This window comes from Caretta caretta, chromosome 7 (genome assembly GCF_965140235.1).
Source record: "Caretta caretta isolate rCarCar2 chromosome 7, rCarCar1.hap1, whole genome shotgun sequence".
NCBI classification, from domain to species: domain Eukaryota; kingdom Metazoa; phylum Chordata; order Testudines; family Cheloniidae; genus Caretta; species Caretta caretta.
Genome location: NC_134212.1, coordinates 85631967 through 85659689, shown reverse-complemented (window position 1 = coordinate 85659689; position 27723 = coordinate 85631967). Strand labels below are relative to the sequence as shown.

General features: G+C 46.8%; 2 protein-coding genes across 2 annotated transcripts in view; one reads left to right on the top strand and one right to left on the bottom strand.

The window, feature by feature from the left end:
- The window catches only part of SPOCK2 (SPARC (osteonectin), cwcv and kazal like domains proteoglycan 2), a 56799-nt gene extending 39417 nt beyond the window's left edge, over positions 1 to 17382 (top strand). The window contains exons 4-10 of the mRNA XM_048858986.2: positions 342 to 456; positions 1573 to 1687; positions 2978 to 3097; positions 8891 to 9109; positions 10299 to 10361; positions 10956 to 11093; positions 12480 to 17382. Of these exons, the coding sequence (XP_048714943.2) occupies positions 342 to 456; positions 1573 to 1687; positions 2978 to 3097; positions 8891 to 9109; positions 10299 to 10361; positions 10956 to 11093; positions 12480 to 12616 (907 nt within the window). The 3' untranslated portion in view covers positions 12617 to 17382. The remainder of the gene's footprint in view (positions 1 to 341; positions 457 to 1572; positions 1688 to 2977; positions 3098 to 8890; positions 9110 to 10298; positions 10362 to 10955; positions 11094 to 12479) is intronic.
- Positions 13938 to 27723, bottom strand: part of TYSND1 (trypsin like peroxisomal matrix peptidase 1) — a 33157-nt gene continuing 19371 nt past the window's right edge. Inside the window, exon 5 of the mRNA XM_048858985.2 lies at positions 13938 to 14318. The gene's annotated coding sequence lies outside the window, so the exon portion shown is untranslated. The remainder of the gene's footprint in view (positions 14319 to 27723) is intronic.

The following is a 27723-nucleotide window of genomic DNA, read 5'->3' as shown; positions in this document are numbered from 1 at the left end:
CACCTGCCTTCCCTAGCAGTCTTGAGACCCAGGTAAGACAATCAATTCCAGTATCACTTGGGCTTCGGTTCTAAATCTGTTGCTTCAAAGATCACTTCTCCCCCACGCTTCCTCCCCCCTCTCTCTCCCCAGTTTGACAGGCGGGTGAACAGCTGCCTGCAGGCCTGCAAAGTGAGAACAATTGACCACAGAATAATAAGAATAATGGATTTCTTTGGGGAACCAAAGAGCAGAAGCCTTGAGCAAGTTCTGTTGGGAAGCGAGGAGGTGTGGGAGAACCTACCTAGCACCTATCCATCTCTCTGTGTGTGTCTCTCTCTCTCCCTGCCCCCCATGGATAGAATCAAGCAGCCTGCCCTGAAACACCATGGAAACAAAGAAAGCTTTTGCAAACCATGTTACATGACCCAGCTCGCATCTGTCTGCGGCACTGATGGACACACTTACAGCTCTGTGGTGAGTGGGGTGGAAAAGGCTCATATACAAATAAGGAGCGTGGGTGTCAAAGGGTTGGCTGTGGGGAGCGGCTGTGCTTCATGGCTTCCAGTGAAGAGCCAGCTATAGTAGTGCGGCTCAGGTCTGCATTGGTGTTCACAGCTATATCTGCGACAGTTCCCTAGCCACACTCCCTGGCTTTGGTGCAGAGGCACAGGAATGACTGAGGAGTTTGGCTCAGTTGTCCATGAGGGGAGTACCAGGCCGGGTGACGTGAGCTCATGCTGGGGACGTGGTATCACTCAGTGCTGGATTCTGCATGGTGGTGTGGTGGTAACATTAGCAGTGGGTATACTGTGCATTGTGTACAGTACATCAAAGCTTTACAGGGCAGCATGGCCCAGTAGTGAATCACAGCTCATTTGGGAAAGCTGTGCTGACCTCATTTTGTTGCCTGTAGATCTGGTAACTAGAAGATGGGAGTCTCTATCAGTTAAGCCTTTATCCTCCGCTTTCAGAGCTGCCAGAAAAGTGCATGCGCTTCCTCACAGATTTCTAAGTGGGTATAGCCTGCACCCTGATTTAGCAGGGCTGCAAGAAACCCACCTTACTCAGGGAGCTCAGTACCAAGAGCCTGCTAGTTAGAGTGGGGATGAAATAACAGAAAGCAAGGTTGATTGGAATGCTCTGGCCTGTATGGTTCTGTATAGACAATATTGCTGATTGGGTAGAAGGTGGTCCCTGCAGAGACATCTTCTGCTCCTGGACTTGGGCTTGCTTGAAAAGGTTACACAAAAGTCAACGCAAGATCAGTGGAATGGACTGACTCTATTAATGGAGCCTTGCTTTTTGGAACAAGCCCTGGGGAGCGTGGAAACATAAAACTCAGAAGACCACATTTCTATAGGGCCCCTGCTTAGTTATGCATATTCTGGAGGTGGTGGGTCGGCTCCCTGCTCTCACACCTGTAACCTGGTGGGGCTTTGCACTCAGGTGGGATCATGCTTGTTACCCAGGGGATTGATTGGAGTTTCCTTTACCATCCAAGAATCAAACATGGTTTGGGTGGTGTGAGCTGCAGAGTACTCAGAACGGGATCATGCTTATTACACTGACTCTTCCTGCTCCTTCTCTCAGTGTAAACTGGAGCAGCAAGCCTGCCTGACCAGCAAGCAGCTGGCAGTGAAGTGTGAGGGCCAGTGCCCCTGCCCGACCGAGCATGGCCCCACCTCAACCACAGATGTCAAACAAGGTAAGAGAGAGGCTGCTGTCTAGTTTGTTTTATTCCCCATGGATATAAAATAAATAAGCAAAGTGCGTGTCCTGTGATGGGGAGGACAGGACACAAAAAATAATGTGCCAGCAGAGCTGGTCTTGGGCTCGTGGACTAGGTCAGTGAGATAGTTCCTTGCCCTCCATCTCCCAAACCAAGTACGTGAGAGAGCCCATCTCCTGCTGCGGGAGAAGTGGAGCCTAGCTGCTTCTGCTAGAGTCAGTGTGCATAATTTGAAATGTTTTCCAGGGACAATTCTGTAAAGCAGAAGGCAGTTCAGTAGCCACTAAGACTCCTCAGCCATTGGGCTTTGTGTACCATATTACTTCTGCACGTCAGTACCTTGGACGCTAAATAAATAATCAATAGTGATAAGAGTGGAGAAGGCAAATGGAGGGTCAGCTCCAATGAATGGCAAAACTTCCTTTGACTACAGTGGGAGCTGTCTTGGCTCTAAAGGCAGAGCCTGTAGTAGGGAGAGGGAGTCTAACAGACACAGAAGGGAGAGCAAGAGGTGAAGGCACAAAGCAGGAAGAAGGAGAAAAGAATGGAAATCAAAGGAGTTACAAGAGAGAATGAGAGAGGAGAAAAGATGAGTGCATGAGGGACAGTACGGACAGGAGTCCAGTGAGATGGACGATGTTGTAACAATATGGAAGTGCCAGCATACACGTTCAGGCAGCATACTGTTTCCTGGAGCGAACTGTTTGGAAGAGATACCTCCTGGGGATCTGTCTGAGAAGCCAGGAGGTCGAAGAAGCCAAGTTGTAAGCAGCTCCAGTAGAGCTAGAGTTTGTTCATTAACCCTGCGTCAGAGTGATCTCTTATATGACAGAAGATCTAGGCGCAACTGAGCATAGAACAGCTGTGGAGAAAAGGAGCCGAGAGAGAGAGAAGTCATCCAAGGACAGGCTAAGTGCCCAGCCCAGAAACCTGGGGAAGGTGTGAGGGTGGTGGAGCCAGCGAAGATTGGGAGAGTATTGTGGGGGTCACTAGCTGGAGGAGTGCATTCATTAGGGGAGACCTTTTGGGACTGCCTACCCATCTTTCTCCTTTTACTTCTCTCCACCCTAGAGACTATGACAACAGGCCTCCTTTATCACCATCCCCAGAAATGGTGGGTACCTCTGTTTCCATGCTCCCAAAGCCATGTTTGGGCCCCATGCTAGGTAACTACCCTAGCTATCCAGTAATGGCATCCATTTCCATCCTCCCAGCCCTTGCTGGCGGTTGGGATGCTTGTTTAATAGTTTGCCATTTAATTTCCAGAGACTTGTACCGGGCAGGACTTAGCAGACCTGGGGGACCGTCTGCGGGACTGGTTCCAGCTCCTACATGAGAATTCCAAGCAGAACAGTTCTGGAAACCCAGGGGCCAATCCAATGAATGGTACGGAAACTGCAGATCTGTCATTTATGGACACACTAACCCCCTCCCTCATGCTGGTTGTGATGAAACGGGAACAAAGGTCGGCAGAGTGATGGAGACTGTGCTCAGTGCAGTCAGGTCTGGTGCATGCATTTCAGTTTGCTAACTTCAGTGTCCATTAGTTCCATTCTTGGTGCCTCTGTGGCAGAGTGGGCTGAAATGCAGGCCATGATTAATATGGTGTAGGATTTCTCATATTGGGGCACTGCAGTTGAACCTTTGCCCCTTATCCAATATGGATAGCCACTATCCTACCATATAACTGCTAAGCATCCAGACACCTGCTTCTCTTGCCTCTTGTTGTTGTCACTAGTTTAATGGTGACACAGGCATATCTTTAATACAGTATCACCCTATCTCAAAAAGAACACAGCAGAAAAAGGAAGGTCCAGCGAAAGGCCATATAAATAATTAGACTTTTCTCCCCATAAAGGGGAGGGAAGTATGTAGATTGAGATGATTTCCTTTAGAGAAGGCAGATAAAGAGGCTGTTGTTAGAGGTATATAATAACAAACAGTAAATGTGGTATAAAGAAGGTGAATCAGGTGCTACTATTTATTCATGTGTTCAGCTACGTATATGGCCCCCATTCATGCACTATCTGAGCACCTCAGTCTGTGATATATTTCTCCTCGCAACACCTTTATGAAATAGGTGAGTGCTATTAACCCTGTTTTACAGATGGGGATTGAGGCACAGAAAGGCTAAATGACTTGCCCATGGTCACACAGGAAGTCTGTGGCAGAACTGGGAGTTGAACCCTGTTAGAGAGCTTATTCCTTCACTCTCCCACTTCCCTGGTCCTTCTCACATGAACAGAGAGCAACAATACCCGAAGTCCGAAGGTGCAAACAATTCGATGTTTATTGGGGTGAACTTCCAGCAAGCTTAAATACAAGTTCCTTTTCCTTATTTCCGAATCCCAACTTACTTCCTGTTTGCCCCTAATTTATATAGTAATATTCTTAGCTATACCTTAACCAATCATTCTACTAAAATTTAACTAACCAATCCTAACATATTGTAACATGATTATGTAACCAATTATATCCCACCACCTTAATTAGTTTACACCCAGCAAAATTAATTATACAGCAGACAGAAACAATCACAGAATCAGACAGAGATTATACAGACAAACAATAGCAAAGTGGGAACTATAATAGCAAGACAATACAGAAGTGAGGATTTCACATCCCAGTATTGATAAGTGAGTTCTTGCCAGACAGGATGCTATCAAACTAAGTTTTCTTTTACATTTTCTAGGCACTTCCCTTTCTCTGGAGCTGATAGGCACTATCAGGACAGGATTGTATTCCTAACAGCCCAATAGCACCTTCTTTCCATGTGACTACTTTGGAATGTGAGGATGTGACCGGTCGCTTCCCAGCTTATGGCTGCCTCTGTCGCTTAGCCAAAGGCCTTAGCCTAAGAACAGGGCCCCAGACTGTCACAGTAAGAGAAGGACCTTACATTGGCAGACAGTGATTTTGATTCTTTCTTTTATACCTCTAACTAGCCAAGTGATAAAAATACGCCTAAATTCTTAAAGTACAGGCCTTTACAGACAGGCCTGAATATCTATATCCTAACAAACCCCACTCTCAGACTAGACCCATTCCCCTCCACATTTTGACCTTTCTCATAATTCAAGAACAAGGAGGCCTTCAATTAAATGAGGAGGCAGCAAATTTAAAACTGATAAAAATACATCCTTTTTTACACAACACCTAATTAATCTGTGGAACTCACTGCCACAATGTATTTTGAAGAGAAGAACTTAGTGGGACTCAAACAAGGAATAGACATTGAGCTATGTAATCAGAATTTCCTCCATGGTTTCATTACAGACAGAACAAGGAGTAATGGTCTCAAATTGCTGTGGGGGAGGTTTAGGTTGGATATTAGGAAAAACTTTTTCACTAGGAGGGTGGTGAAGCACTGGAATGGGTTACCTAGGGAGGTGGTGGAATCGCCTTCCTTAGAGGTGTTTAAGGTCAGACTTGACAAAGCCCTGTCTGGGATGATTTAGTTGGGGATTGGTCCTGCTTTGAGCAGGGAGTTGGACTAGATGACCTCCTGAGGTCCCTTCCAACCCTGATATTCTATGATTCTATGATTAGCCAGGATAAAAATATATAAGGGACATTAACCATCCTGCTTTGGGGCTTAAACCAGTCACTCTGTGGCATGCATGCACTAGGCTTTTTTGCCCCAAATCTCCCACCATTGCTTCCACCAGTCCAGCTCTCCTGGTTACAGTGACAGCGGGAGTGCTAGTGACAATGGGACTCCAGGCGGCCCCAGTGTTTGAAGCATCCCATGGTCTAACCTTGCTTCTAACACATCTACATGGCCCAGTGCTTCGACGCCTGTGTCTGCCAGCAACTTGTCTATGCCAGTGCTGACAGCAGTGGAGCTGCATCAGGGCTACAGTCACAGTGGGTGAATTCCCTGATGCTGCCAGTGGTGACATGGGGCCAGATTCCTAGCTGGTGTAAATCAGTGTAGTACCGTTGGCTTCAACAGAACTATTCCAATTTACATCAGCTGAGGAGCTGGGCCAAGGCTTGTGTATTGGATCTCCATTCCTCTATTCCTAAATTGGGTCTAATGCAAATGATGTGGTGTCTCCTCCCCAAAGGGAGCATAGATTATTGGACTGGAAGAGCAAAATTACCAGTGGCCTGCCACTGAGAAGGGGATGAGATCTGGGGCAGGCCTGGCCCATGTGTGCTGGCTGACGTGTCTAAAAGGCTTTCGGGTGGGCTGTGGAAGTCCTGTGCTGCAAGACGCACTCACTGACAACAGTGTTCTGAGTTTCCAGTGGATCGTTTCATTCAGGGCAGCTGTCTGACATGCCACGTATGTCCCTCAGCATGAGACATATTTGACATGCTGGGTACCTTTTTCACAACCTATGCTCTTAATCTAGATCAGCCGAGCTCAAATTAGACCTACTGATGTCATGTGCATTTTGGTGAGGGGCCTGCGTGACAGAGGTGGCAGGCAGGGCTTGTGGTAGATGTCAGTGTCCTGGGGGCAGATGGGGAAACAGGGCACAGTGAGGTGCAGTAACAGGGCTGCTTTCCCTGACATGAGCCTCGTAGCTGATAGCCCAGAGGCTACAGATGTGCTACACTAAGATGGGAGATTGCAGGCTGCTGATGAAACCCACAGGGCTGAGAAGTATCCAGCAGGGAGGGTTGGGTGAATGAGGTCCAGTGCAAGATGCATAGAGGTGTGTGTGTGTCTTGATTCTCCACTGTGCCCATGCTCTGCTTAGGTACAGTGGAGAGAGGGTCTACCAGGGAGCCAATTGCAGCTCCCTAATTTTCAGTTGCTTGGCACCAGCATTAGTTAAAGCTGCAGGGGGTAGGATCCCTCAGGGGCCTTCCACCTATGGAGAACTGGACAAAATGGATCCTAACTCCTCTACTCCCCTTCCCTACCTGACACTCTTCTCCTTCCCCTTACACTGGGGCAGAGGTTTCCAGTGCAAGAGACATGGTGGAGCTTACTGCTCTAGCTTTATTCTGGTGGAGAGTCCCCCTACACACATCCGGGGGAATCTCCAACTGTTTTACATTCACTTTTCACCACGTAGTGAACTTGGTGGCAGAGAATCTGCCTTATAATCTCAGGGGGAGAGAATGTTGTCCCAGGATAAGGACAATGTGTTATGTAAATACCAAGATAGGACCCATACCTTGTTGTTGGACAACCTTGTGCTGTGACCTTATGAGACCTACCGCTGTAAGTGGGGTTGGATCAGGACAGAATTTGGCAGGGAAAACTCCATAGAACATCTAGGTGCTACAGAAAGTGGGGCTGATATCCTTCCTTTTGAGTCAGTGCAGGACCAGTGTTCTAGCCCGGGGCTAGTTGGACAGCGGGTTCCTTGTGTGGCTGTTTTTAAGATCTCAAAGCAGGTTCCTGATCACATGTGGTTATTAAAGATCCTTTTTGTAGGAATAGGCATGTCAGTGCAGGAGTCCCAGTCAGATTCCAGCCTGGATAATTTCATTCTGCCTATCTGAACTCCCTTTAGTTTCAGTGGGAACTGAAATCCTTGAAATCCTAGGCTGAACTGTTGGGTAGTACTGCTGTGCTTTGCTAAACAGCTCCCATATTCCACTCTGGAGGCAGCCGCATCTCGGCAGTGAATGAAATGATGATATAAATCTCCTGTGACAATGTTCTGTTGAAATGTCTTTATGATTCCAGTGATGCGTGGTGATCAGACCATTTTATCTGATGGATTTTGGTGCAGTGGAGTAAATCTTACTGCATGTGCCATTATTAACCTGCTGCATTCTGGTTGGCTTTGAGACTATCCCAGTGGCATGTTATGGCCAATCCTAGGGCCTGCTATGCAGGTAAAAAGATGATAGTTTTTAATGCATACAGAGCTTTTCTGAGTGGCTGAAAGTGTCCACTGTGTAACTTTTAGGAGTGAATAAAGGTTGGTCGTGCAGAAACCTGGCTGGTTGGGGTTGTAGCCGTTATTATGTTAGATACGCACTGGTCAGGCAGAATAATGAGAGAGGTCTTTGCATGGCCAGTCAGCTCTGTCAACTGCTGTGAGCACAAGTAAGGCAAACACTTCAGTGTGACTATTAAACCGGAGTCCAACCCTGTCCCCATAGTGGGGTCTGGTTGGTCCCGAAGCACATGTGGAGTGTGAAGTGAGCTCAGTCAGGAGGAATCTGGTTAGTTTAAATGCCAGTGAACAAAAATCTCTGAGCTGATTGCTCCCTGAGGGGAATTTGTTTGATGAAATCAGCAGTAGGAGCTGTGTTTGAGGCAGACTCTTCTCTGCCACTCCCTCCTGTGAGCTTTCCCCCCTCAGCTCTGATTATCAGAGCCATGGGCTATGTTTGTTTTCTCCAGCTGCTAGGAAGTCCATCAAGAGCCAAACTGGCAGCTGCTTTGTACCCTCTGTGAATAGGGAAAGGGAAGCGGGGTTTGAAGAGTGTTGCCCAGAGACTCAGCCTAACAATCCTCTGTGCTGTGCGGATCTGTGTGTAGCTGGCAGGGATTACAGTTCACAACAGGGCAGGACTCATCGGGTGAAGCACTCAGACTCCCCACTGCTGCAGTGCTCAACTTTTATGCCCTGTGATCCTCCCTGTAGTTCTTCCTGACCTCCTTCACCCTGTATAAATTTGTCCTGCAGCAGAGATCCATTCCATCCCAATGTCATGGTTCCTTAGGCCACATCAGCATTATGGCCTCATGTCATGGCACTGTCACAATGTCAGGGCATTTCACCAGCCCTCAAAAGGAAGCATTCATGACAAAATTGGCCTGGCCTCTGAAAATAAAGGGTGTGTAGCAGCCTGTTTGCCCCAGTCTGGCACCTCATGCCAGCTCGCCATTCACTCTGACACACAAAGGACACAGCAAGGGGTGCTGTTCTTGGGTGAGAAGCAGTAGATGCACTTCAGCTGGTAACGCCTAAATGATTTTGCAGACTATCTGACAAGGAAAGCCGCTATCCCAGGACAGTCCCCAGTCTTCATTTTTCTCCCTTTTATTTTCTGTCCTGAATCCCGTGGTTATGCACACAATTCAGCCGGTGAGTTTGACCATTGCCAACAACCCACCATTCCAGGAGACACTGCCATCTGACAGTACCTGTGTGCATGGTGGTGGTGTGGGTGAGGGGATAAAGGCACTTTTGATTTGACTCATTCCTCTCTCTCTGCTGTTCCCTGTCTTTCTCCTGCACTCCCTCGGTTTGCTCACAGTACTAGACAAGAGCCTGGTGGCCAGTTGCAAGGATTCCATTGGCTGGATGTTTTCCAAGCTAGACACAAACAATGACCTTTTCCTGGACCAGACAGAGCTCGCAGCGATCAACCTAGACAAGTATGAGATTTGCATCCGGCCCTTCTTCAACTCCTGTGACACCTATAAGGATGGCCACGTCTCCACCGCCGAATGGTGCTTCTGCTTCTGGAGAGAAAGTGCGTTGTCACCAGATTTCCTTTAGAGAGAGCGCTGTTTTGTATGGGCTTCTCAGTCAGCAATTCTATATGGCTATCGAATAGTCAGTAACCTCACCAAATGTCTGCCTGCTTCTGTAAAGCCCCAGCAGGTTTGGCTTTCTTAAAAAGTCAGATTACAGAAACCCCCTCCTACTGTGTCCCATTGCAGCAGAAAAGGTCACCTGGGGTGCCTCTGCTGTCAGGTCCCAGGACAAAAATCTCTAGCGTATTTTCAGAAAAGGCTCCTACCTTTCTTACTGTCTTCCTCACTTCCTCTGACAGTTCACCAGAGCCAGGCTGTGGTCACGTTCAGGGCCTAGTGTAAGATATATCTGTTCAGACAGGCTATTAACTGAATTTCAGGATGGCAGCATGCAGTGATTCCCAGGCAGTGATGGTAGCCATTGCTCTAGCATTTGTCTTTTGACCACTTTCTGGTCAAAAAGCAGGGAGGCAGCCAGATGTCAGACAAGGGGCTACAGTAATATATATACTGCTATAAATAAATATAAAGGGCAGTAAAGAGCAGAATGCACTTAGAAAACAGTCACCCCACCTAACATTTCCATTGAAGTCCAATATGAGGACAGCCCCGCATTATACAATGTACTGGTTGAGGCACTGATGATGAATGGATAGCTCAGTGGTTTGAGTATTGGTCTGCTAAACCCAGGGTTGTAAGTTCAATCTTCGAGGAGGCCATTTAGGGATCTGGGGCAAAAATTGGAGATTGGTCCTGCTTTGAGCAGGGGGTTGGACTAGATGACCTGAGGTCCCTTCCAACCCTAACCTTCTATGATTCTATGAATGGGAAGATCTTGACAGAAGAGCCACTGTTTCAGACTGTGTCATTCTAACAGGGAGTGAGACCAAGAGGAAGTTAACTAAGAACCTGACTGTGTCCAAGGCTCTCGATTCCACTAGCCGGGGGCGGGGGGGGGGGAAGGCTCCCTGATCAGCATATAAAGGAAGCTGGGAGGAGTGGGGTTGGATGAGGACAGAGATTGAGCAAACCTGGTTCTTCTGACCAATTTAAGGCGATCCTCACCCTCTGTTCACCACCAATCCCCTGGCCACCTCTTAAGGAGGAGTTCTCCCTAAATAGAAACAGGCATGCATGCTGAGATGCCCACTTAGCTCTAAGAGGTGTTTGCTTTGGGTATTACAGAGCCCCCCTGTCTTGTGGAGCTGGAGAGGATCCAGATCCAAGAAGCAGCAAAAAAGAAACCTGGTGAGTCATGAGCCATGTGAACTTCCCATTAACGATGGATGGGATGGACTTCTCTCCCCTTGTAGCAGGATCTAGTCCTGGCACAGCTTCTGGCCTCTGGGCTTGACATTGCTAACAATCTTGGTTAATCATGGTTGTGAAGTTCTCTCGCCCTTCACATTCCTTCTGAGCAGAGTTGATATCTGCCTCTGCCCTTTCACCTCCCTATAGTTGAGCTGTGACCCATCTCAGAATATCAGTATGATATTTCTCACTGTGATGCATGAGGTGTTACTCTGAGTTAGTGCTGGATTCATCTGAGACCTTGTTACAAGATGTATGCAGCTGTGACATTCTTACTTCATGAGTTCGTCCCCTGAACTTCTGATAAATGCAGTCTGTGACCTGCCCCTTTGTGCATGCTCCTGGTATTTCACCTTCTTGTGAGGCAGCGTCCACTGCAGGTTGCTGGATTTCTGAGATGTTTGTTCAGTAACTCTTTTTAGAACAGCTGATTGCATCTCCATGTTTCAAATGCAGCAGTAGCTTTTATACTGTACATTTCCTGTTCTCACACTGGACCCAATTTTGGAGACGCCTGTCATTTTCCCCCAGGTGTTTTCATTCCAAGCTGTGATGAGGATGGGTACTACAGGAAGATGCAGTGTGACCAGAGCAGTGGGGAGTGCTGGTGTGTTGACCAGCTTGGCCTGGAGCTGACTGGAACACGGATACGTGGAAACCCGGACTGTGGTAAGGACACTGGAGGGAGGAGAAGGAAGTATTCATGTCCTCCTGACTTGGCAATGAATGAGCATTGCATCACAGAGGAGCAGCTCTGGCTGTGCTGTTGCTTCAAGAAGAGGCAAGTGACTATCACAGGAGGCATGTAGAGCAAGCATGCCTGCAAAGCCTGCACCCAAAGGGTCACCAAAGCCTGTGCCTGCATGTTAAGGACTCAGGAAATTTGGATTCAGATTCATAGATCTTTAAGGCCACAAAGGCCCATTGTGATCACCTAGCCTGGCCTGCATAACACAGGCCATAGGGCCTCCTCCATTGATTCCTGCATTGAGTCCAATAGATGTGAGATTAAGTCATAGCAAGTGAAAACAAACCTCATCCTAGCCCAGAGGTGGGCAAACTACGGCCTGGGGCCACATCCGGCCCGCAGGACCATCCTGCCCGGCCCTTGAGCTCCTGGCCACGGAGGCGAGCCCCTGGCCCCTCCCTTGCTGTCCCGCCTCCCCCGCAGCCTCAGCTTGCCGTGCCACCAGTGCTCTGAGCGGTGGGTCTGTGAGCTCCTGCCGGGCAGCGCAGCGGCATAGCTGGCTCCAGCCGGGCAGCGTGACTGCCAGTCCTCCTGCTCTGAGTGGCATGGTAAGGGGGCGGGGGAGTTGGATAAGGGGCAGGGAGCAGGGGAGTGGTTGGATGGGGCAGAGGTTGGGATGGGGGGGGGGGCTGGACGGGGAACAGGGGGGGTTGGATAGGCGTGGGAGTCCCGGGGGCCCTGTCAGGGGTTGGGGGTGTGGATAGGGGTTGGGGCAGTCGGGACAGGGAGCCGGGGGGTTGGATAGGGCGGGGGATTCTGAGGGGGCAGTCAGGGGGCAGGAAGTGGGAGGGGGTAGACGGGGTGGGGGCCAGGCTGTTTTGGGAGGCACAGTCTTCCCTAGCCAGCCCTCTGTACAGTTTTGGAACCCCGATGTGGCCCTCAGGCCAAAAAGTTTGCCCACCCCTGTCCTAGTCCCTAATGGATGTTCATTTACATTGTAAAACCATTACCCCCTTTGGCACAGTTTGCCCTGACTAGAGGATGGTGCTTGAGGAGTATCTCAGATTGGGATAGCAAGGATGTGGTAAGGACAGAGGTACACTGGGAGACCTGTGTCAAGGCCTGGGGCTGGGATAGAAGGGCCACTGCTGGGGAAGAATGGTTGCATTGTTAGAACTGGGCAGGGCTGAGTTTGCGCACCCTCCTCTGTGGGTATGTCTGCACTGTCATTGCAGGCAACTTGAGTAGACATCCCCAAGCTAGTTTTAATCTAGTTGGCTCCTTCTCTCAGCCTACAGCAGTGTTGTGAGGTACGCTGGACTCCCAGCGAAGTGATTTCCCTAACTCGCACTGTCGTCTTGTTGTAGATGACATAGTTGGGTTCTCGGGGGATTTTGGGAGTGGCGTTGGATGGGAAGATGAGGAAGAGAAAGAGACTGAGGAAGCTGGAGAAGAGGCTGAAGAAGAGGAGGGAGAGGCAGACGACGGAGGCTACATATGGTAGAAGCAGAGAAGAGCACAGTTTGGTCGGGATGCTGGCAGCAAGGCGTGACAGCAGTCAAACTCGAAGGAGATGAGCAGCTTAATGAGATGATCAGGAAACACAGTTGAATGTAACTTGCTATAGTAGAAAAAGTGTGTGTGCGCATGTATGTGTGTGTGGATGCTTGGAGTGCTATTTACAATGCCCCAGGGACACCCTGCATTCTCCCAATATAGCTGAAAGCACCACTGTAGCAAAGCAAAAGTAAAAAGCAGTCTGCAGTATTGATTCAGTTGGGGGTTTTTGTTCCACTTTTAGGTCTGTATTGATAAATATTTCAGCTCATGGGCACACCCCCCCCCCCAGTGTGCACATGCTCACACATACCAATACCCACATGCATATTCACAGCCATGTTAACCACTGAGTAAAAAAACCCACCAGTAATTAACACCTTGGTATATGAATCTGGCTGCTGAGCTAGCTCACCACTGACTTTAGCACCACATGCAGACACCTCAGAAAATCACAGGAGCGTTTCCCAGTCTGCATTGTAGCACATGCACTGCCATGAATGACAGGCTGTGTTAGTGTGCAGTCCTTCAGTTGCCTAAAGTTTAGGTGAAGAATTGTATGGCCATGGTCCAAATGCAGGGCTGTACCCAGTGTGGGTGAGATCCAATTGTCCTTGGGCCTGTTTGAGATTCCTGTTTCTTGGGGGAAATTAACCTATGAGGATATTGCGTCTTGCTGTTGAAAGCAATGCTCTCGTGGTAGGTCAGTGACTGTTTAGGAACCTGTGGCTGGCTCAGCTACCTTAAAACCAAAAGGGGTATTGAAGTTTTTTGCCAGATTGATCGTGAATTAATTCTGCATCTTCTAGTGGCACAGAAAAGAGGATCAGGCACTTAGTCTTGCAGACCATTTTCATCATGGGGCAAAGTTTTGATCAATGATTTTAATAACCTTTTTGACCTTGCATGATGAAAAAACAAACTGCATTGTCAGACTCATTACAATAAGAGCCCAAGAAAACCTGTTCTGTACCGACTTCCTTCCCATCCATCCGCTGTTGTCCAGTGCCAGCTTCTGGCAGTCAGAGGTTTAGGGATACTCAGAGCATGGGGTGTGTCCCTGACCATCTTGGCTAAGAGCCACTGATGATCTTGGAGAAAGCGTACCTTGCAGCTGGTACAGGCGGGACAAGCCATGAACTAACAGGATCAGATAGGCACATGCTGTCCTATGAAAACCCAAAAGCTTGGCTGGAACCTGACTCAGATTGGTAGTGCCCAAAAGCTGTCGCTATATGATACCCATTAGTGGGGCCAGGTGAAATGTATTGGTGGTGTCAGTCCATTTATTAGGGATTGTGGGGGAGGGGAAGAGGAAGGTTCAATGACAATGGGTGATCACGTAGACTGCAGCTTTGTTTTGTCCATTGATTAGAATTTTGTGTGTGTGTAAGCGAGATGTCTTGTGGGCTTCAGAATACTCTTTACAGTGTTCTACTCTTTGCAAAGCTGGGAGCTGCTTAGACCAGTAGAACTGGCTATAAGGCTGCCCATTTAGCTTCTTGAAACCATTGTGTAATTCCAGCCACAATTTCCATTATCAGTCCCAGAAAGCCTCCATGTAGCAGATGATGAGATGAGGGACTAGTGGCAACATAGCTTCAGGTCGCATCTTTCCCTGTTCATGGGAGTATTCTGCCACCTTCACCCTGTCAGAAAAGGGGAAACAAAGTCTGAAAGGTCAGTTTTTTTGTAAGATGTAGAGCACTTTCCTTCCCCTCTAGGAGACAAGGCATTTATTGAATATGAACAATGCATGTACCAGTGTTTTTTGTCATTGCTGTCTCTGGAAAGCACCTACGGTTTCCTTCTGTTCAGTTTGTGTGTCCATCGGGGTTGGGCTGAGGTATTTTTGGTCACTTTTGAATGTTCTGTTAGTCACTGGACGATTGAGAAGCTCTGATGAGCTGGAAAAGTCAACGCTATGGGTTTTACTACAGAAGAACCAGCTCCCCAAGAACTCGTATTTAAAGGCAGGAAGTCTAGGTTAGTGAGGCATAGGAAGCAACTTGGTGAGGAGCATGGGGACACAGTGCAACAGAAGATGAAGACAGATGTGAAAATGACATTCCTTCAGGGAAAGAAAAGACATCTCCCCACTTGCGGAACAGCCACCAACCCCCTATCTTCAGTGCAGCCTCCATGACCGTAAACTGGGTGGGTGTCTGCTCTTGGCTTAAGAAGGTTGGTTCGCGCACGCACACGGGCTTAATCCTATTCCCATTACGTCAATGTAAGATTTGCCACTGTCTTAACTGGAAGCTGGATTTGACCAAGCTATGTTAATTTCAGTTTGATGGAATGGCCCCCAGCCATCAGATGCTAATATTGTAAGTGTGGCCCTGTTGGCATATGGGTGTGTGACTTGAAAGCCTGTGCATGTGTGCACAGTGTAAACATGTGTCCCAGTACAGAGAGAGAGAGTGTGGGTGTGTGGTAAAATAGTGATAGCCAGCTTGGCTTACATTGGGCATTCCAGATCTTATGTGACATTAAGTCTAAAAGGCTGAACTGGAAGCTCAATGTGCTACAATCCGAGTAAACCCAAATAATATGCTTGCAATGATACCACATTAGAGAACACTGTTATGTAGCCAGCTGTGATAATAAACGCACCTTGCTGTGTGGAACGCTTTACGTTCCTTTCCGCCCAGTCTCTCTCTAATAAATACAGACCGCTTATCCCCCTTATTCAGCTATTTCTCCTGATCTTCTGAGGAAAGACTAATTGACCATGACTGATGAGGGGACACTGTAGTTGAATGTGCCACTCCCGAAGGGGATGACCTTCTCAGTCAGTGCGCTACTTGAAATGTTCTGTTTTTCTTAGAGTTTGTGTTTAGTATTGGATTTTTTCCACCATCAGCATCACCTCACAAACCATAACACATGCTTGACCTTTCATTCCTAAAAGCTCATTATTACATCCCACCCGTTGTCATTGCCTTTTGGGGCAGTTCCAGTCTCTTTTGTTTGCTTTATGCCTGCTTGTCTCTGGTACTGGAGTTGCTTCCAGTTGTGCACATTTAATAACCTGTAAATATGTTTTTGAATCAAAGGAGCAATTTTCTAATCCCGAAGCACTCTAGCTATGTGGAGCCCCCTTCTTCCCCTGAGACAGTGGGGCTTGCCGCTGAGTTTTGGGCTAGTTATTAAGGCATTGGAGTCCTTTGGTCTCAACCAGGCTCAAGGCTGCACTGGTTGTGCTAGGATTCAGTTCAGCAGTGAAAGACTCCACTGGAGGTGTTTGCCTCTGCTACCAAGGCCTATATTGCTGCAGAGGTCAGCTCCTCCTTTAGCTGCAGAAGCCCAAATATAAACAAAGGAACAAACACACAAATCATCTGCAGCCTTTTGCTTTCCAGAGCTCTACCTCCCTGCCAACACGCACACAAGGTAGTTTAACAACAGGAATACCCTCCCTACTCTAATTTTTCCTGGTTGTAAATACGACACCTATGTGCTGGGATTCTTGTTTGTTTAATTGACACCACCACCATTCCCATAGGAATCAGCTGCGATATCACCACCATCTTCTTAGCAAGCAGCTCGGCCATCGTACCTGCCCACATCATAAGCAGTTGTGCTAGCACAATGTGTCATTGGCAGGAGGGGAGTTAGGAGAGGAAATGTCTAGCTACACTTGTTTTGTTAAAGTTTTTTTTTCTTAAGAATGAACTAAGCCATTGCAGTATCTATGACTGGCCTTCTGACCCGGTGGCTAGTGATCTTCACTGCTGTGCAGAAGACCTAGCTTCCATTCCTGGTTCTCAGCCCCAGAGATGGCAGGAGCTAGGAGGGCACTGGAAGCACCAGGCTCAGACTCAGAGCATCAGAGGAAGGGCCTTGCATTGCACAGCAGCACACACCCCCTTCCCCTGGAAAAGCAGGAATGGGGCAGCTGGACATGGAAAGGAGTCTTAGCCTTCTGGTCAAGGTGAACAGAATGAGAGGTGGGATCCAGGAAGATGCAAAGTGGGCAGATGGAATCCTAAGGCACGTAGAGGGCACTGTCTCAGCTGTAGGCTTTTCAAGTGTGGCTGATCATTCTCTGTGTTTTTGCATTCAAGCTTCCTGTGGCTCTTTCCCATACACTTCTCTTTTACTATGGAACTACCCTGACTCTACAAAATCTAGCGCCATGGCTTTAAACCTTTTATCCACCTCTTTCTCTCTTCTCCTCCAAACTGGCAATTAGCTCACTGGTGATCGAGAGCTATGTATATTAAAACCACTAATAGATAAGTATTTTGAAGGTGTTCAAAACATGTTCATTTTGTTTTTAATTATATGCTTAATGAAAGAAACTAACAAAGTTCAGAGAGGAGCAACAGCGTGTAGCCTGAAACATATTAAAATGTCTTATGTGCAATAACTTTGAACTTAGAGTTAAGAATCGTGTTCAAGTGCTTGGATTTCAGTTTGTATATTTAAGTGCTGAAATTGTATCTCTCAGTAATTTTAGATGTTAATCCAAACCAAGTGTTAGAATGTATGTGTGCATTTGATGGGCACTAGCGCGCCAAACATTTCAGTTCTTAGGGCCTCCCTTTTCCCAGCTGTTACACTCCTGTCCTGCTTCACAAGGCCGCCAGGGAAAGCTGTTTCACATTGTCTATCTCTGCCTACTACTTAACCTAAGGAAACAAGTACACACACCAAGAAATGAAATATGTTATTTTTAAAAAAATTAATAAAAATTTATAAACACTCTTTTTCCCCCCGCAGTGCTGTCATCTTCTCTATTTTAAAAGACTCGGGCTGGAGTGTGAATTCAAAATGGCAGCTGACACGCAGCAGGGGAGACTCAAGTTATCCATCTGCTGCAGAGGTAGCATGCTGAGCTCCAGGGGAGGGGAGGGAAGCGTCTTAAGTTGCACCTGGCCAGGCCGTTGCCAGACCGCTCTTGCAAGAGTTGGGACAATTGACAATCGTGTACCTCTCAGCCAAGAAGGTGTTGGCCAGAGTGCAAAGTCCTGAAAGCATATGCTACAAAATTAGGGACAATCCTGTAGAGCTTCCAAAAAGAAGGGGAAGAACCCTTCAGGTTAAAAAATGGCTACATTAGGGCTCTTTCTCATCAGCATCTTACCCCAATTTGCAGAAACTATCCCAATCCTTCACCTACCATGTCCTCTGTGTTGCTTTCCTATGACTTCCAAGGGGAGACCATGAAGAACATGCCATAGATGGAGAGTTAGAGAACCTCATGGGGTCTAGCTTCTTGCCGTGAAGCTTCATGTCCCACTCACTGTGTGGTGTTGATCCGAGGAGCCATAGAGAGGATTTTTTCCCTCCTTTCCTGTATGTTCTGAACTTCAATATGCGTTCTAGGCTTGTTTCCAGACGCTGACATGGACAGGCTAGTTTATAGAGGTACTATAAAACACCTACGCTGGCATGTCTGAGAAACTTGCCTCTGATATTCTGCATTCCAGTTTCATGGCTGTGCTGTCAAGAAGTGGAAAAACTGGCCCATTTTTCAAAAAGTAGCTCTTCTAGAGGTTGATGCTTCCCTCTCTCCCCCCCCCCCCCCCCCCAAAATCACACTGTCTGGCAACTGAGTGACAAACGATTCCTCATAGCCAGTTCCCATGAGCAGGTCTAAAGTAAAGGAAATGTCTTGTCCCTGTTCACCCACTGATTGCATTAAGGTTTAACAGCCATTTATCCAGTTCAGTTGCAAGTTCAGCCTTCAGCGCACAACAGAAATCTAGTGTAACACCTTGTCAATGTAATACATTGTCAAAGACTTGGCTCTTGCGCCATCTTGAAACTGTTTTGCAATCATGGGGATTGTTCACTCTCTCCCCCTTTAGCTGTGAACTATGTGGCCCACATAGGCAAGAGACAGGGTAAGCGTCTTCTGAAAGCTGCATGCCCCTAAAGGGTCTCTGTCCATACACCATATGCTTCTAAAAGGGAGACAGAAAGGCGTCTGCTGAGAGGGAGTGTTATGGAATGAATACTGGCTTCATTTACACTCCTAAACCTGTGCCACACAGGGGACATCATCGTGTACCCTAAAACATTAACATGGTCAGGTGGCCATGCTGAACTAGGTACAGGCACCACTAAAAACAAAAACATTACAAGAGGCAATGCAAACTATTGTACAAAGTCCCCTTATGGTTAGGGCTCAAATCTCTCCCTGTACAAAGCCACACGGCAAGTGAACGTTTCAAAAGGCACAGCCGCAGGGTGCAGCAGAGAAAAGACTTTGCCACCTGCCCCAACAGGTAGTGGACATTCATCGTTCTGGAGCCGATGACCACACAATGCTCATATGTGCTACAGTGGATGGAATCCTCCCCAGAGCACAACTCTGCGGGGGCTTCTGGGAGCCCTTGCTCAAGCTCTCTGTAGCCTCAGCCCTGAAGACATCAGGGTCCATTGTCTTTCAGGAGAGATGCACTAGGCAAGGCCACAGCAGCCATATATTGGCACATTAACTTTGGAAAAGAAGACAGGAAGAGACCATTTGTGCAACGTGGTGAGATGGAGCATTCTCGTGTAAGTGCTTTATTTACTTGGGTGTGACAAGCTGTACTTGGCGATTCCTTGGAATTACATGGTCTTAAACTGGCTTTGCAGACAAATAATGTAGTTATTGGATTCAGAGTGGAAGTCGTGTTAGTCTGTATCAGCAAAAAGAACGAGGAGACCATGTGGCACCTTAGAGACTAACCAATTTATTTGATCATAAGCTTATGCTCAAATAAATTTGTTTGTCTCTAAGGTGCCACAAGTCCTCCTCGTTGTTTTTTCTAGTTATTGGACTTTGTGCAACAAAACTTAAACTGCCAGTTAGTTTAGAGGAAAAAAATAATTTCTCTAACTAGGCTGAATTTATCCCTGGTGTAATTCCCCTGAAGTCACTGGACTCAGAGAATTTAGCCTATTAGTTAGTATCGAGCATGTGTGTAAATGAGGAGTAGTTGGTCGGTCAGTAAAGCTGACCTATAAAACACTAACTGTAAAAATGCTACATGGCATATACAGGGTCAGATCCTTAGCTGGGGCTAGCACTGTTGAAGTCAATGAATCTGTGCCCATTTATAGCAGCAGCAGATCTGGCCCTGACACAAAAAGTTACATTCCCATGTTGTCTGGCACCATAGAGAATACATGCATGTGATGGGAGCATGGCTCAGACTGCACTCTGTGACCCAAATTCAAAGGTGAATATAAGAAAATGTAAACTGTAGCATGCCCATCACTTACTAAGATTTACATTCACTTACTAACATGTAATGAGAGGGAGCGTGAGTTACATAGACCCTGGTACATCCTGAATGTTGGTTTGACATGCACCATGTTAGAGGCTGGGGTCAAAAGAGAGGAAAGTAAAACGAAAAAAGCAACTACCACGAGGCTGCAACCCATACTCTATTTGGCATACGTGCCTTCACCTTCTTCTGTTGCCTCACCCTGTACCCAGCACAGCCTTCCTTACAGCAAGTCCCGGCTGAGTGTAAGAAAGCCCAGCACCGATGCAGCACTGTTCTTCAGCTGAGATGTTAAACGGCAGGCCCTGATGGTTGCCCAGGGAGCTGATATAGATCCTATTGCACTCTCCCCATAACACACTCTTCCATTTTAAATAAGCGTGGCTGGGGATGGATATGTGGAGACACTCCACAGCCATGGATGAGCTTTTGCTGAGCCTGTTAAGGCTAGTCGGTTTAAGTATAGTTATTATCCCTGCCCCGTAGGATACCTGCAATATAAAAGGCACTGTAGAAACCAAACCGTCCCTTACTGGACCTGAGCTGTGGTTTCCAGGGTATTGTGCTGTGAAGTGAAGAGTAATCAATGACATCTCTGAATAGAAATCACCATTGCACTGGCCAGAGCCTCAGCTAACTTTCCAGGCCTGGCAGTGCAAAATGTTTTACAAGCTATAATGAACACAGTTTCACAGCACGGTTGAGCAGAAGTATCAGTGTTCCTATTTCATGGAAGGAGGGGGGTGGGACATAGACACACAGGAAGGTTAAGTGACTTGCCATAGGCCACACCACTTTAACTGGAGCAGAGCTGTGACTAGAACCCAGATGGCTTGGTTCCTACGCCTATGCTTTACTCAGAAACCTGTCCTTCTGCAAGCATAAGGCAATTATTAGGCTGAGCAGCCCATCCTCCTATTCCACATGCACCATCAGTCAGGTTGGATGACTAAAGTAGGGAACTAATGCCCACTCCTACTTCTGTGATACCCTTTCTCATTACAGTTGCTTCAGTTTCTCCAAATGCTTCCCGTACATTGGTTCCCGTACGTTGTGGCCTGGTCTGAGTACCATGCACAGCTGTCAGATCTGCGGCACATCCAAATGATTCAGCAGACATTGTGGACTAGTGTGTCTCTAACAATTCTTTCCAATGGAGTATCAATAGACATAAAATAGCTTAACACTATCCAAGCCCAGCAGGTGGGAACTGTTGTCCAGGCACCTCGTTTGGTATCGTGGAGCTGCTGCTGTGTTCAGTTCACAGCTCAAAGGCTTTTGTACAATACAGAACAGCGCTGATTCCCTGGAAAGGGTCCTGGTTGGCTAATTTTTGGTCTGATCATGACCTACCCTGTCGAAAGCCCTGTGCTAGCCTTATCAAAACAGTACAAAGAGCCCAAACACTGTGTGTACCTGAGCACAACACAGGGTGTCAAATTCTGAGCTCAGTTAAACCCCTGCTCCCCCCCCCCCCCCGCTTTCTGCATGGGTGTAAGTGAGAACACAACTTACTCCCACATGGGTAAAAGCGACGAGAAAGGCTATGCTTCATGGATTTGGCCCTGACACAGAGTAAAGGCATGCATGAGGAGGAAGGCACTAGCAGAGCAGTCATTATAATCCACATGCCCTACAGCAGAAAGCCCAGCCACTCTGTCACAGGCATTCCAAGAGCACTGGGAGATAGCTGTGGATTAAGACACATTCAAGCTGAGTGGATCACCTGTACTGAGTCCCCTGTTCTGAAAGGCCCGGCCCAAAAGTAAGCAATTTTAAGGCACACTAGTTTTAATTCATCTGGACTCAGTTTAGCTTTCATCCATAGGCTGACGCTAGTTAACACATCTTACCTGAGACGGTGAGGTCTACCAGTTTTTGGCTAGGCTTAGTTCTGCATTCTGGACCAAAAGGAGCTCTCACTGCCTTACCCTACTTGGTTGTACCACAGGAATGCTACTTCTTCAGTCCTTTTGCAGCGAGCTTACCCTCTCTTTGATTCACATAATACGGTTACAGGGGAAAAAGGGGGCTACTAAGTTTAGTGGATGGCAGCATTGCTTAATGCAGCCCTAGAAGGTGCGCAGATACGATGGTGATGGTATGTAAGAATCTACACTGGACAGAATTGTCACAATCCTTTCTAATAAGAGAAGAATTTTGAAAATGTTGGTACCGTAACTCCTCACTTAATTTGAATTCTTAAAAAATGTGACTTTAAGCTAAACAACGTTAAGCGAATCCACTTTCCCCATAAGAATTAATGTAAAGCCGGGGGGAGGGGGGAGGGGGGGTGTCAGGTTCCAGGGAAATTTTTTTCACCAGACAAAAGACATTATATACATATACAGGATCAGTTTTAAACAATTTTAAACAATGTAATACCGTATTCAGCAAGGATGATTGTGGAACTTGGTTGAGGTGGTGGAGTCAGAGGGTGGATCGTCTGGCTGCTCCTCTTGCTGTTCTTTCCAAAGTGCCAGGGGGTGCTCTGCCCCAGGCCCACCCCCACGCTCACTGCACCGCTTCCCACCCCTGCTCTTCTCCCTCCCCCCCCAGAGCACACCACATCCTTGCTCCTCCCCTCTCCCCCCACAGCCTCCTGAACACCGCACAACAGGTATGGGAGGGGAGCAGATTGCTGCAGGCAGGAGGCACGGGGAGGGAGGGGAGAGTTGCTGATCTGTGGGGCTGCCGGTGGGCAGGAGTGCTCAGGAGCATGGAGGAGAGCTGACGGGGAGCTGCCAGCCCACCCTGGTTCCAAGTCTCTACAGCCAAACAACATTATAAGCAAACATTGTGCAACTTTAAATTAGTATGTTCTCTAATAGTCAGCAACATAACAATGACCCAACGTTACCTGGAACGATGTTAAGTGAGGAGTTACTGTACTGTGGGTCCAAGAGCAATGGAGAACCATTTGCAACGGTTTTAAGAGTGGCAAATAGAGGCCAAGAGAGGGGCAGCCAATCAAACGCATTCACTAACCTACAAGGTTTACTTGTACTTTGTTATTTCCCCTTTGGCCAGGTATGACCCTAAGATCATCCCAGTGCCAGAGAGCAAGGGGCTCACTGGTAATCAGATAATGAGTTTCAGCTGGCCTGATGTGTTCGGTGTACCCCAATTCACTGATATCACAATCTGTATCTAATAGGCAGCATGTAATTATCACTGGAAACTAATAACTCACCAATCATTAATATTCTTGCATGATATGTATATGATGTGTATTAAGAGTTATGGATATATGCTGGAATTTACTTCGGCATTCATCACTAGACAGACATAAGGGGCCAGAGCTCTTGCAAGCTGAGAAAGATGGTTTCTTCAACCAAAGCGGGGAGCAGGTGCATTGAAGTCTCTGGGAACTGAATATAAGCAAGAAACCTGCTTAGGCAAGGAGAAAGATCTTTCATACTGAAAAACAAGGGAAGCCCTTGTACTTCTGTGGAAGGTTCTGACTGAAGGAAAAATCAGCCATGGCTGGGAAGAAGAATGATTGGTGAGAGAAACCATGTTGAACAAAGCCTGTACCTTGCTAGGTTAAGTTTTAGATTTTCAGATGTGCGTTTTCACTTCTATTTGTGTGTAACCATCTCTGCTTACATTCCTTTTACATGGCATCACTTAAGCTATGTCCTATTGTTAATAAATTTGTTTTATTTTTACTATAAACAAACTCAGAGTTGCATTTGAAGGGAAGGGTGTATTTACCCCATTTAAGCTGCAATGCGCTTTTCTCTCTTTAAAAGGAGCAACGACCCTTAACGTTCTTCTGATTGTTCCAGGACAGGGCTGGACATTTCAGAACTCACATTTTGGGAGAAATTCAGGGCTGTGGAGAGTTTGGAGTCACCTCACCAGTTGTTAGCCAAGGCTGGTGGTGATGAGTGGTATTGCAGGCAGGCTTCAACATTCAAAGCATTAGCCCAGGGCTGCTCAATATGTAGACAGGGTACATGCTTGTTGCTAACTGTGAGTGTTCCAGGTAAAGAGCTAATGTAGCAAAGCTGTTAAGGCATTTCAGAGTTATGGGTAAGAGGTGACGTAACTTTTCACGGGTCTGGATTGCACTCCAGAATGTGATAGCGAGTTACTCTACTATGGGGAATTCCACCTTCCTCTGAAGCACGGGTGCTGGCCATTGTAAAAAATTGGACACTTGGCGAGATGGGCTACTGGTCTGATCTGGTAGAGTAATTCTTATGTGCCAAAGTAATGCAAACGCCTCCCATTTTGAGCAGTCAGGCCTCACTCCATGTTGAGTATGGGGCATATTCCTGTAAGTTAATAAATGCCTTTAAATAAGTGAGTACCTCTTCTTTCCCCTGTCTGCAGCCTTGTGTAGTCAAGGCGTTGCAGCCTCTGAGTGGAAGACCTTGTTCCTCTCCCAGCCTTGCTCCCAGTAAGGGTCAGGAGGGCAAGTTAGGGTATTTTTACACAGACACATTGAAGCTTATTTGGGGAAATTCCCTTTAAAGTGCAGCCAAACAAATGAACCTGGTTTAGCAAGACGCAACCCTACCTGTGGCAGCAGTCATCAGCCCGCATGAAATAAAGACAACAAATCCCACCTCTCCGCATTTCCTTTTTTTCAGAAATCTCACACTCAAAAGGCATTGCCGTGCCCGCCTGGGAGGAACGGTTCTGCTTTCCCAGGCTATTCCATTGCCAAAAGGATCGTTAGCTACAAAAATATACTGTGGTTTTGCAACCATAGGGAGAACTCTCCTAAAAAGTACCGTATAATTAGCCACACTAATGTAGTGTGGTGTCGTACTGCCAGCACCTGGATGATGCCACATGAGATCAGCCAGGCTTGTGGTAATCGGTGCATGATGTGCTAGGGAGAGTGCAGCCACGTCCTGCCAGCTTGCAGCTGCATACAGACTAGTAAATATGCTCCCTAGAAAAGAAAACCAGCAGCAAGATAGGAAAGTCAGCTAGTAACAGCTTCTCTGTCCCTGGAGCACTGACAATCTGTCAGATTCTACTGTGTCTATCCAGCTGACATGAACCCAAGCCCTCCGGTGCTGCTCGACAGCCTCGCACCAAACCAGCCAAGAGAAAGCCAGAGAAGCTAGACACAGCTCTTCTCAGTAACAGCTGAGACTCAGGTCCTACTTCCCAGTCCCTGTTACTGACTTAGCAGCTGATTTACTGGAATTTTTCTGGCTAGTTTCCTATAGCTACTGAAAAAACACAAAAAATGAAATATGGTCATCTGGGCTGGTAGTCCCTGGCACTGAGGCATTTGTCTTGAGCACATGGATGGTGATTTGGGATCAGACTTGTGCATTTTGCATCAGAGCTGTTGCCACTGGGTAGTAACATTCAAATTCACTGATTTAGGGCCTATTCCCACTCCCATTTAAATCAATGGCACAAGTCCCATTGACCCATATGGTAGAGTATTACGTACTTAGTGTATTAGCGTTTCAGCACCGGAGACCCAGGAGAAAATCCTACATTTGGGCACCACTGAAAAAAAAATATCCAGTTTTGATTCACATCCCACTCTTCATTTCTGCCCTTCATAAACCACACACAATTGGCAGCTTCTGCTCAGGAGAGGTCCAAGCAGGTCATGACAGAAATGCACTGGCACAGATGGGAAAAAGTCTCAACACAAGGCCAAGGGGACAATCAGTGAAAAGGCTGAAAATTCAAAACTCATAAAAGGAAATATTTTTTTCCACCTGCATGTAATTAGACTGTGGAACTTAATCTCAATGTCACCCTGTGGCACAAAGAATTTAGCAAAATTCAAAAAGGAAGTGGATGCTTAGATGGATAACAGGAACGTCTAGTTATAAAGATGCTAACAAAAGAGTTTTGGAAGCAATATAAAACCTCATGCTTCAGGGCTGAAAACAATACTAGGATGAGACTTTCATGTGGGGCAGATTAGTCCACATCTGCCTATTACGGGGTTTCTTATACCCCGCCCCCCTTAAACATCTGGTACTAGCTGCCATTAAACACAGGATACTGGACTATGTGGACCTTAGGTCTGAGCCAGTCTAGCAATTCCTATATAAGCTTGCACAAAACCTACCTGAGCTGATATTATCAGCCTTTCACTTTCATGAGGGATTTTGCTGTAGGGTGGTTAGATACCTATCACAGGAGGCCATAAAAATATCAGATAAAATAACAGCCACACTAATGAGCAGAAAAAATTAAAACAGTGCCCTGACTAGCACGGACTATTGGCAGTCTCTCTCTGCTCTGAATCTAATTCCATCTCCTTCCTCCTGCTGCATAAGGATACGACAGCTGCAATACAACTCATGAATATAAGAAAAACACAAAGCAAAGTTGGCAGCGCAGTGAATCCCATCGAGTAAATAAATCAGGGACGGTGCAAGGAGAAGGGATACAGGATTTTATAGCAACAAGAGCGAAAGTCTGTGTCAGATCCTTGGGGTGAGACCGGAGCAGGAAACTGGCTCTGACAGGCTAGAATGGACGAAAACAGCTCTGTGGAAATGCAATGCAAACTTAACACTGCACACAGACCCATATAACAATCTACTGTTCATTTTTCTGAGTGGCATGGCACGATTTCATGCAGTCACTGCAGATTGCTCAAACTGGTAGGTTCAGCTCTTGTTTCCCTGGCAACTCATTCTTATTTCAATGCAGTAGTCAAATACCAAGCTGAGCTTCCCATTCCTGAAATGAACTAATCAGTCCTTCTAGCTCTGCCCCTAGGCAGCAACAACAGTAATTGATGCTCTATATACTTTGCTTACATGGGTAGGTCTCACTTATTAGCACTTAGTCCATGCTGGACCTTTATATATTCAAACCTTGGATATTTACTCTCATGCTCCCAGCCTCACAAAACGGTATAAAGAATGTCAGATTCACGCTATTAAACTCATAACCAAGGTTACTGGGTGAGCTTTGCCTAGGCGCCTAACCTTATGCCATCTCCAGGTCTCAGTTAGTTCAAAAAGGAGGCTCGTACTGTTTGAGGGGTTTCATATAAAATGCTGGAAATGAAAAGTGGTGCAGAGGTGCTAAATGCTATAAACTTGCAATATTATTACTACCCATTTATTTTATTTAAAGGGGCACTGTAGAGCAATTATATGGTTTATCTTCAAACTTTTAAGCAACCCCCTTAAAGGCACTCATGCAGAATAAGAGTGGCTACATGTCAATCTAGAATGGAACAGCTATTTCACAATAGCAATTCTGGATTATTTCCCCATGAAGAATAAGCCCTAAAACTTCTAACTTTTAGAAACAAAAATACTCATCTGATTTGAAAAGACTGGTGGCTCATGGCTAAGTGAAAGCCAAACTGAGGCCTTGAACATCTTGACTGTTTCTTTAAAAAGAGAAAACAAGATTCCCAAATGTGATGCCAAGATACGCTGTGCGATAAGGATAAACCTCTTTATTCCCAAACTCCTAGCATGCTCAAGCAGAGAGCAACACACGCTCTCTTCGCCCAACCTCTCCCTAGAAACCACTACTTTTGTAAGCCTTTCCAGTGCTCCTACTAGTGGTTCCTTCACCTGCACCACTGTCCTGTGTAGCATAAACATCCAATTTAGACTAGGGAGATTTGCAGGAGTGCTGAGTGCCTGCAGTTCCAGCTGAGCTCAAGGGATGTTGCAGGTGTTCAGTACCTCTGGAATATGAGGCACTAAGGGTGGGCTCCAACTCTGAGCAGTGAAAACGTCTGGAACAGGGGGACTGGACCCAGGGTCTCCCACCTCCTCAGAGGGTACTCTAACCACTGGGTATAGAGTCATTCTCACAGTCTCTCTCTCTGGCCCAATGACTATTTAAATATTTCACCACA